The sequence below is a fragment of the Megalopta genalis genome, chromosome 1 (genome assembly GCF_051020955.1).
Source record: "Megalopta genalis isolate 19385.01 chromosome 1, iyMegGena1_principal, whole genome shotgun sequence".
In the NCBI taxonomy this organism is placed as follows: Eukaryota; Metazoa; Arthropoda; class Insecta; order Hymenoptera; family Halictidae; genus Megalopta; species Megalopta genalis.
This window is the reverse complement of record NC_135013.1, coordinates 13217321-13228315: the sequence shown is the minus strand read 5'-3', so window position 1 is coordinate 13228315 and position 10995 is coordinate 13217321. Positions and strand designations below refer to the sequence as shown.

At 37.6% G+C, this 10995-nt stretch overlaps 1 protein-coding gene and 1 pseudogene across 1 annotated transcript; one reads left to right on the top strand and one right to left on the bottom strand.

Moving 5' to 3' along the window:
• Positions 1–1159: 1159 nt before the first annotated feature.
• On the bottom strand, positions 1160–2658 carry LOC117228912 (protein G12). Its single transcript, XM_033484999.2, has 2 exons — positions 2537–2658; positions 1160–1899 (listed from the first exon to the last, which is right to left on the bottom strand). Exon 2 carries the CDS (start codon positions 1897–1899, stop codon positions 1240–1242), a length of 660 nt encoding a protein of 219 aa, XP_033340890.2. The 5' UTR covers positions 2537–2658; the 3' UTR covers positions 1160–1239.
• A 1177-nt stretch (positions 2659–3835) lies between these two features.
• Positions 3836–6980, top strand: LOC117228913 (uncharacterized; annotated as a pseudogene).
• The last annotated feature ends 4015 nt before the right edge of the window (positions 6981–10995 follow it).

Genomic DNA, 10995 nt, shown 5'->3' with positions numbered 1-10995 from the left:
TGAAAATATGTAAGTTTTTAAATAGTAAAGGATGTCATAAGTTTCCTGTCTTCAATGACTGTCGTAGAAATACACGCAAGGCAGTAACATTATATAAAGAACTTTTCCCGAATAGAATTTGTCCTTAAGCGAATACTTTTCGTTATTTTGAACAATCACTACTTCGCCATGGTAAATTTCCTGGCGAAAAGAACACAGTATTCTCTCCCTAAAAGACGCGGGGTCGGAATTGGAACCGACAGATATGAGAATAGTAAGACACGATTCTTCGAGTCTCTCGGGTCGCCCTTATAGTTGCCGACATCTCATGAGAGAGAGAGAGAGAGAGAGAGAGAGAGAGAGAGAGTGAGTGAGAGAGAGAGGGGGGAAGGAGGGAGAAAGAGAGAACGAAACTATCTGAGCGATGTACATTACTATGAATACATTGTAATGCTAGAATAAAAACGATGATTTAACCTTTTTATTTCTAATTTTTTTAATAATGTGCACTATCAGATTCTGGTTAGAGATGCCAGCCAGAAGAACATCGACGCCGTGGTCTTCCAGCAGCTCTTCACCATTCTGACCGTCCTCAGGGCAGTCATTGCTTAGAAATCTGAAAAACGAAACTCTGCGCAATCTACAAGAACTTCCCGCAATATAAATGTCTGCCTTAAGCGTTAAATAAATTAGATAAATTTCACAAGAAACGGTAACACGATTTTATCTGAGACTCTATAATCACTAATATTCGTTTTATATTTTTAAATAGAAACATTACTTGTTATCAATATACACTGCCGATCTTTATACAAAATAAAATTTTCATTATCTATTCCATGAAAGAGAAGTTATGTAACAATATATTTCTTCTTCCAGTGTTGTTATTAAAGCAAGAGTAATCTAACACTATGTTTAAAAATTCTTCTTGTGTCTTCGTTGCTTTGTTTCGTTTACCCAATCTTTGCTCTAAATACACAAAATCCGCTGCCTAATAATTCTATATCTATAAATAATTGAATTTGTCTTAGACCATTAAGGAAACTTAACTTTGAAAGATAATATGATATTATAATACTCTATCCAGCTTCACCACTTAATAAACTGAGGAGGGACAGAAGAAGTGACATTCGGGAAAGGCATCGGAACAGTGTTAATCATTGACAAAATTTTCCAAAAGTTAATAATAAGCTAAATATTTATTTCATTATGTTCCAAAGGAAAGAACATGCTTTAGTTTTAATTCATTATTTGTAGAAGTTAGGCCCGGTTGCGGACAACGTGGGCAGTCAAGAGCACGCTGTATCCTTCAGGGAAGTCATCAGGGTTAACTCCAGCGTTCTTCGATTCCAGGGCAATGCTCTTCAAGTTCTGGCTGTTGATTATGACTTCGTGCAACTTTTGGTACTTGGAGGAACTGACTTCTACGATAAAGTCCTTGAACACGGCGGATTTCTCCACCTTCTCAATGTACAAATCCTGGAGTTTATCGTAGGGAATGATTGCCCTCAGGTCCTTCACAAGACCACTGACTCCGTTGCCACTGATTACGACGTAGGTGGACAGAGGCTTGATCGGGTCGAGCTTCAAGGCTTTGTTCAAATGGTTCAGCAAAAGGTAGATGTCCAGGCCGGCTTTCTGGATGTAGTTGGCCAGCTGTTTGAACTCAGGCACTGCTTCCACTTCCTTGACTAAGGCTGAGCTTAGCGGAGATCCGGCGATCTTCAGGAGAGCCTGGACTTGTTTGTCCTGAGCAATGTAGGCTCTGACGATTTCGACGCCTTTCTCCACCGGGAGCACGTCCACGAAGTCCTGGAGCTCCTTGGCGAGAGCACCTGAGCCTGCTGGGGGCACCTTCCAGGCGGTTGCGAGGGGACCGGCTGCTGCCAAAACGACCAAAGCTGCTACTACGAATTTCATCTGCGAGCAGAATTTTTATTGACACTTTGATTGGTTTTATGAAACGTTGGGAGAAGTGAGGGTGTGATGCAAAGTGGCTATATAAAATGACGTGTTTATTTCATATAAGATGATGTGTTTTTGACTACTCGCAGCCATGTTTAGATCCATTCAGACCATTGCCTTGAAAACTTTGAAATCTATTTCTTTGAGATCAATATTGATCCTTTTCTTGGATCTAATACGGACAGTTTATGGCTAGAATTACTTTAGATTTTTTATTTGACAGTTATTGAAATTGTAATGATGCTTCTGACATAATAATAGAATATCAGCAGGAATTAAGTAGGAAAAAGTTTAATTGTCGGACATGTCTGAACTGTACAGGAAATTACTTTCACAATGTCAAGAAACAATTGTAGTGCTGTACAATTTAATCATAAAATTATGCATTCTGATTCCAAAAGATTGAGGAATTAAAAATATAGAGATGACGATAGAATTTAATATAGGAGGGTATTTACAACAGAAATCTGCACTTTATATAGTGAATTATTTTCACAAGGTACAAGGAAACATTTTACACAGTACAGAACAGTGACAACTTGTTAGATAATGTTGACAGTATTCTATTGAAATGTGTTAATTGGATACTCGCCTTGAGGCTCTGAAGTTCTCGTTCCTGCGGTTCTGAAGAAGATTGATGCTAGGTCAGTCGGTCGTCGAGTTTATATGATAGCAACCCACTCTCGAATCTGCACTATCTTTAAGTGGATGAACTGCACTATCATTAAGCTAAGATGAATGTTAGCTTTGTTCCACATGAACGTGCTTTCCTGTCAAGTTCTTCTAAATTTCTTATTACAAATGGAACTACAAAAATTGATTCTTAGAAAACTATACGTGGAGTACAGTAAATTCTCCCTAGAAGGCCCGGAGCTTGGAATTGCATATTTTTTTTTTCGGAGCGAGTTTCCGTTCAGTGACGGTAGCGAAGTATCCGTATGGATACATACCGAAGTATGGAGCTGCCGTAGCGAAACGGTTAATCAGAAATATTTCAAAGCGGAGAAATTCTGAAATGATATTCAGTCTATATACATATTTTCAAAGGCGGAGAATAGGCTTCAACGGCACCGTAAATTTTATCGATGAATTTGATTTGCAATGCATTTCCTCACTTTTCACTTTCTCACTCGTAAACTAATGGTTATTGCATCAAGAAAGAAAACTGTGGTTTAAGGATGAGTAATGTACAATTAAGTTTCTTATCAATTTCCGCCAAAAATTCCATTTGAAATTCATTGTGAAATTCGATTAATATTTATGCATGTCCAGGATGATTAGGCTTTAGATAAAATGGCCCATCGATCGAGTACGAACAACGGTTATATCGTGTCCAATAATCTCATTCTATCGAATTCTTCTCTTCATATAGAGTGCAGCCATCGTGTAGTGAGCATCATCAACTACTAAACATTGAAATCGAAGCAGCTACACTCAAAGTAAATATGATCCTGACATGTTTTTTCATATTTCAATTTTTAAGTTACATTGATTTATACAATTTTTGCAATTAATGGTACAAAGATTCTGTATATTAATTTCTATACCACATTGTCTGCAAGAATACTAAATTGTAAAATGTAAGCACTACAAACTATTCATAAAGTCTTTCGCTTCAAAGATCTATTATTTTACCAAATAATACAGTAGAGAATAATCGATAAAAATTTCATTGCCGCAGCATGAGATTGGATTAATTTGCCAATCCATACAGTCACTTTAATATTTTATTCACAAACTATACAGCAATAAAGCAATTATAAATTGTCCATTCAACAAAGATTATCCAAGTCGTCAACTTGAAATCTTATTGATCGAACCAATCTCAATCAAAACCAATCAATATCCACACCTGTGGGCCCAATTGACCCAGATTCTGACTTTTTTCCAGATGAAATTCGCAGTGTCAGTATTGTCTGTCTTGGTCTTGGCCACCGCGGTCTCAGCGCTTATAAGCTGCCAGCAACAGGTTCAGGAGAGCTTGCCAAGGACCTGCAGGACTTCCAAGACCTGATACCTATGGAGAAGGCAAACAAGCTGGTGAGAGCATACCTGGCTCAAGACAAAGAATTCCGGACTGCCTAGAGGTTCTCAACTCCAAGGAGCTGAACCATTTCATAATGGATCTCGAGGCTGCACCCGAATATGCCGAATTGTATGCATTCATGCAGAAAGCTGGTCTCGATGCCTATTCTTTGTTGAAAGAATCAAACGAGTTGCTGGAGAATCGCCGATTCCTCGCTACGGACTTCGCGGATACTCGGATCACCGGAGGACTCCTAGGTTTCGTCATAGACTTCAACTCTCTCGTATCCGTCGAAAAGACGCAAGCACTTCTTGAAGAAAAGTTTGCAGCCGGTGGCGCGTTCGCTGAGTACTACAAGATCTCCTTAACACGTTCCGTGCCGAGCTTTTTTTACTCGAATCTTCACACTTTGATATTTTACTAAAACTTGCTGTATTACGTGCAATTATTAATTCTCGTACACATAACAACGTAACAAAAACTTATCAACGCCCATTCTTGCGGTGGAAATTGATTCTTCGGTTCTAAATTTCTTGTAAACAATTTGTTCAGTTCACTAAGTAAACATGCAAGCGTGTACCATCGATGGTACACGTGGCACGGAACATGTTAAGCCAAAGGTACTTGGTGTTCTACAATAAGATATACAGCAACGTGCACTATCAGATCTTGGTTAGGGATGCCGAGCTGAAAAACGTCAACCCCGTATTGTTCCAACAGCTCTTTTCCTTCCTGACCGACGTCAATCTAGGCATTTTTTAGAAAGCTGAAAAATGGCGCTAAAATGTGGGCGTTCGTCTTGATTGGTTTTTCAATTTCTTGCTCCAAGTAAAGGAAAAATATTTCCTTGTTTCGGGTTTTGGAAAAATTAGGAATAGTTGAACATGTTTGTTAATTATTGTTATAAAATTTATTATTGTCATTATTATTGTTACACGTACAAAGTGTGCAAAATGTATCGTCCATTTACATACACATCTGTCATTTATTGTAGTAGTCGAGTGAACATAATAAACTATATCTATGTATTGGTAAACAATTATTTGGATCGATGATATTTGCGAAGAAAAATATAATAAGTGTAGATGAACAACTTAGGATTTGAAGGGTAAATTTATTATTCGATAATGATATCGGACAGTTACTGTAACAGTATCGATGAGATCATAAAATGTATCTATAAGATAACACGAGCGATTTTTCTTTTATCAAGTGCTAGATAGTCACAGAATGCCACTGCAGACCAGATTTTATCTCGAAAAGACTTGAAAAGATAATAAAATACTAATTGTTTTATCGCTATTTAATTTCACTGCAATTTTCACTATTTGTTTTACTATTTAATGATAAGTGTTCAACGTACACTCGTTAAATTTCATTTCTTGCTACACGAATGTAAACAAAGTGAATCTATACGGCTTATATTTTTTCGAGGATATCATCCTGTGTTTCATTTTGTTCATTTTATTTTTAATATCTATGACGATAAAAATATATTCGATTACCGTTGCGAAAGATACAATAAAATAACTCATATTTTTTCAGAAAATAGATGATAATAATATTTTTTTTATTAATCCTAGCAAAGAAAATTGTATTAATCTGTTTCAATATCGGAAAGAAAAAGATTAATCAACATCGCTTGTAACGCTGTTACGTGAACGCATCAATAGTTAAAAATCAAGAATGTCATTCACTGTATCGCCGCGAATTTCGGACACGTTACCGATTGATCTCCGATAATTGTGACGTACACAAGTGTTTTCCTAATCTCGTGAAATCTGGATGAAATCTGTAGTACCATTCCTTACGCAGTGACACAAGAGTATATGACGAGACGTGGTCACGTATAATTTGCAATGTAACCGATATCTTTTGACAACGATCAGGTATTCTAACGATGGTCGCTATCGCGTTTGTTCTTCTAGCTGCCCCCGCGTCGTTTACTGTCCAATAAAAAGGCTTAATGAAGTTATCGCGCTGAATATCAATATCAATAAAGAATTATTGACGAAATCAAAAGAACTACGCAGGTCGTAAACTACGCAACAGAAAAGAGAATGCTTCGATCGTACTTTGTAGACATTGCCCGAAATATTAATTGAAACTAATTATTTATTCATCGGGTATCCGGTTTAATCAGCCCAATTTTTGATTTATCAAAACAGCAAATGTTCTCTTGCTAGTCACGCTGTTCGTATTGCTAATATAAATTTCTATTTTATTATCCTTTGTTTTATTAAAATTAAAAAAGAAAAGAATTAAACTATTGTCTTCACACTGTTTCATTTCACTGGTCATTATTACCGGAATGCATTTATAACAAAACCGAGTAGACCAAATCCAAACCATTTAAAGAATTGAAAACTAATCTGTTATATCCTTTTCAATTAATTATAATCATCGAGGAATGAAATACATGTGTGCGCGCAGCTTCTCTAACTTGCAATTGTTTCAGGCTATTTTTATTTTGCATAAAAGTCCGCAGTCTAATTATCACGTCACTGTCTTTACTGCCAACACGTATTTGTCCAGAAAATAAATCATTCGTATAAAAATTTGATAAGGAGGCCCATAAAAATAGTGATAAATTGAAACGTATTCGTTATCCAGAATTTTCTTATTTATTGCAGCATAGTGTATCATTCTTCTGAAAAATAGAACAACACGACCCAGCAGTATTGCGTTTCGAGCTGTTCTCACTACGAACCTTTTGTCATAGTTGATGAAGCTCTCCGCAGTCCGTAAGAACTTCCCGCAAGAGAAATGTCTCTCTTGGAACCGCTGTAACAAGTTTGTAGACCGTGGAATGTAGCCGAGATGATAGAATTCGGATCTGTGGTTTCTCGAGGATTTAGAGACCTCTAACCACCGTAAACTTTAACTGCATTTTACTTCTCGCGATAGACACAAAGTCAACAATGTTCCAGGTGTCTTGGAGCTGTTCTACATTCTCGTTTGGAACGTGCCTGAAACAATCAAAGACTTTGCACAGTGTCTGAAACGTTAACGATCAAAACCTGCTACGTAACATCCTTAGTGTTCGTTTCTCGTCCAATAATGAAACAAAGATATTTTATTCGCTAAAATCTGACACTAGACAATATCTTGTTTAACCGTGCTTTCAATAAAATGAACAGATAGCTCATTGAAAACTGTTTGGAATTTCGGAAACATAAAATATCCACAAGTATTTTATTTGACATTTTATCGAGTTACAAAATAAGCACTGTTAAATAGAACAATAGCTTCTTTCGTTATTTAAATATTCTATACATGCAATTAAATAGCTCCTCAAATACTGTTTCAAATGAGAAAAGAATATAAATGTTTAATATATATAATATATATAATAATATATATAATTTAATATATATATTTATAATATATATATAATAATATATATATTTAATATATATAATAATATATATATTTAATATATATAAATATAAATTTCTTTTATGTTGTATCGTTTAATATCCATGTTAATTTATGCCATATAATGAGTAAAATAATAGACAGTTTTTAATATTGCATCGTTCAGCTTCTTTTTAAATGTGGTTTTAAGAACGATCCATTTTTTTTATTGACTCTCCGAAATTTCCAGAATCACTTGTCCCTGCCGGCACTAGCCTAATCATAAATGTTGACACCTAGAAATTGGTGTCAGCTATCTCGAACTATATCTCGACAATTTCTCGGCAAAAAGATTATCAACTAGTGCGAAGAGCATCGTGATCGTAAATTTCCGATTGCGTGGAAGCTGTTATCTCGTTCTGCTTGATCCACCAATAATCAGCCGTTACCGGATAATCATCGTTTCGGCAAGAGACAGATGTTAAATAGATACACATACTAGAACGACGTGTTCAGATAGAAAGGAAGCGGTTCTTTTCATTGACACCGAAACACATAGGCGATCTCGAAATGTTGCGATTATGATAAGAAATTAAGATTCTCCTGGATAACGTCGCGCTCGTCACTGATACGTGCATCATGCTAGTGGAATGTTTGTATACAAAGAACGTGCAAAACATTTATTTCTAGGAAGCTATAGACATTATCAATCATTAAAAAAATTAGAATTTAATCCCTGGAAAACGCAATCTGCTGGAAGACAAACTCACTACTTAAAAATGTATTATTTATAAATCAATTACTCGAGGGAAAATAAGATTACAGAAATCTATTTCAGAGGGAATCAAAGCGACTGAAATCATTTGTTAAGATTGTATTCGAAACTTTGCAAGCTGAAATAGCAACTTTACTATCGTATCAACTTGGATACAGCATGAAAAACGTCAGATTGCGAGTATCGCTTCATCTAAACTGATAATTGCTATTCACCGGTCATCTTTGCAAGATAATAATCCCATCAACCAACGTTCCGCTTTTGTATCTGACAGTGCGAAGATACTGATCGTACTGTTCTCTGTGTGATTTCATTCGCACATCTGCTTGCTTGGAAATCAGTGAATCGATCTTAACTAAACTAATTTTTATAGAGATTCCACGATATTTCCTGGCTCACGGAATGAAATATATTTCTACGAAATAAACAATGCACGCTTAACAGCGTCAATTGAAAATCGCACAAATATGCATGCATTTTACAGAACAACACGGACATCATTTCATATTTTCAATTTTGGTTAGCAATGAATGACGGGGGCAACAAGAACATTATGTGATACGGGGAAGTCTGTTTCGTCTCCAAAATCCTCTCTCGTTACGTAGCAATTATTGTATGAAGCAGAGGCTGATAACAGTTAATTTATCGGCGTGGATGGCGTTAAGAGGAAAGGGAAATACGATCGTTGTGCGATACAATTTTGTTACGGACGTTAATTTGTTTCGCTCGATGTCCATGATAATGGGAAATATTTCACGTGTCATATTGCAAAACCGAGGAACCTTTGAACACGAAAACATTTTGTAACGGTCCTTTCCTTGCAACAGGCCACTGTAATCATCCACAACAATTTAGTACTTGGCTCTATTATAGCCGTATATATATACTTACTTACTTACTTATATAATAACTCCTTAAAAGTAGCAGTTTTTAGTAAAAAAAAGTTAATCATTCCGACGTATGCCTATTTACAATTTTTCATTAGTTCGACGCAACTCGGACAAAGAAAATTGTCTTGCAATGAAAGAGTTAAGAAGTTGGTTTATGATTCAATTGATTCTGCTTCAATTTGCAAAAAAAAATGCTTTTTATTAGATACAGAGTTAGATCGAAAAAGATCAACATAGAGAAAAGTTATCGATTGGAAATCACGCACCTTCCAATCTTGTCGGCAGCAACATTTTATTATCTATATCAAATCGCCGTAACAAGTTACGCTACAGAAATTTATCAGTACACTAAGATCCTCTTCATGCTAGCATGCGTGGCGTATCAACAGTTTCGAAAAATTATAGTTACTCATTTGTTGTTCTGAACACGACATTCCATAGTTTTCAAAAAATCACTCGCTTTAAGTAAGCAATCGCGCAACAGGAGAGCATCAAAGCCATCGAATAACATACGAGATATAAGTCTTAGGTAATTATAATGCGTGACGTATCAACAGTTTCGAAAAATTATAATTATTTGTTGCTCTGAACACGACATTCCATAGTTTTCAAGAAATCACTCACTTTAAGTAAACAATCGCGCAACAGGAGAGCATCAAAGCCATCGAATAACATACGAGATATAACAGTTAGATAATTATTATGCGGGAAATTTAAATCGAAATTAAAACCGCACGAACTTACGACCCGGCCCAATAATTCACAAAAATACCGTTTCCAAGCACCACAGCCCAATAGCTCATCCCGCAGTAGAGAAAACGTCGCAAAGAAGATGGAACGTTAAAAACGACGAGATCCTGCGAAGGATGTCCGCGAGGTCGTTCCCCGTAGCCCGATCAGGATTCATCAGCGAGCTATCCGGGGTCACGTCGTGGCCGTTTTATTGAAGCCGTGCTGATCCGTTCTAGACGGGAGAAATTTAAGACACGCCGCGACGTCCGCGGAAGGAATTAATTCCGTTGAAGATGTCACGGGCCGTATGACGGGGACAGGTCGGGCGCGAGTTCCGCGGCGAAGATGGGGTTCGAGCGACACGGGGGGTTCGAGGGGACACCATGAGACCGTTGACGCAGCCCCTGTCTCTCTCTCTCTCTCTCTTTTGCTCCCTCGAAGGGGAGGAAACGGGGTCCGGAACTGTGCGAAGGCAAGCGGCTCGCTGTGTCTGCGGCAAACAATTCCAATTAACTTGCTGGAATTGGAATAGGAGTCCTCGTCGTCCCTCGACTGGGTGTCTCTCCTGGATTCCCGAACGCGTCGGGGGGGAGGGGCAGAGCGGGCTGGAAGCTGGGCGACGCGAAAACGCGTTCTTTCCTTCGCCCCTTTAACCATTCTTCATTTTCGTTCTTCAAACCTGGCGCGCACTCGCCGCGGAAAAATTAGCTGTCCATCCGCGCGGCTTGAACTTTGCGAAAATACTCTCCGATGGAAGCGACAATGGACGGCCGGGGGACAACAGGGGGAATGAAGAAAGTTAGGAGCGCGGTATTTACATTTCAATCGGACATTGTCCTTTTGAGGGGGCGAGGTCCTGGGCGCCGCTGCTGCGAACAAGTCTTGAGGACGACGGCGATCCACGGGATAGAATAGAGTTTGTGCGCTTTGCTTTCGTCGCTATTATTTTCCAAGATGTTTTTGGTCACCATTCCCATTTGTAATCGATGATTCACGTTGATCGATCTTCGCACGTTCTTTTCTATTGTAAAAGGCGATTTTAGTAACGAGAAGAATTTAATCAAATCTTAGCGGTGATAATAAATTTCGTAGGAAGTATGAGTCATTCTGGACGCGCGCTAATGACTCAGACTTTGTTGATCGTATCAAATATCTCGATTCTTTAGAATTCTTTCAGAAAATATTCTCCAACTGCGTTTGTCTAGTAACATTAATTTATTCAGCGCGTATAGAATATGGATGTTTTTATAATTGAAACATCTATCATTCGT

Excerpts from the sequence above, each read along its gene's own strand:
- LOC117228912 (XM_033484999.2), bottom strand. The coding sequence starts at position 1,899 with ATGAAATTCGTAGTAGCAGCTTTGGTCGTTTTGGCAGCAGCCGGTCCC.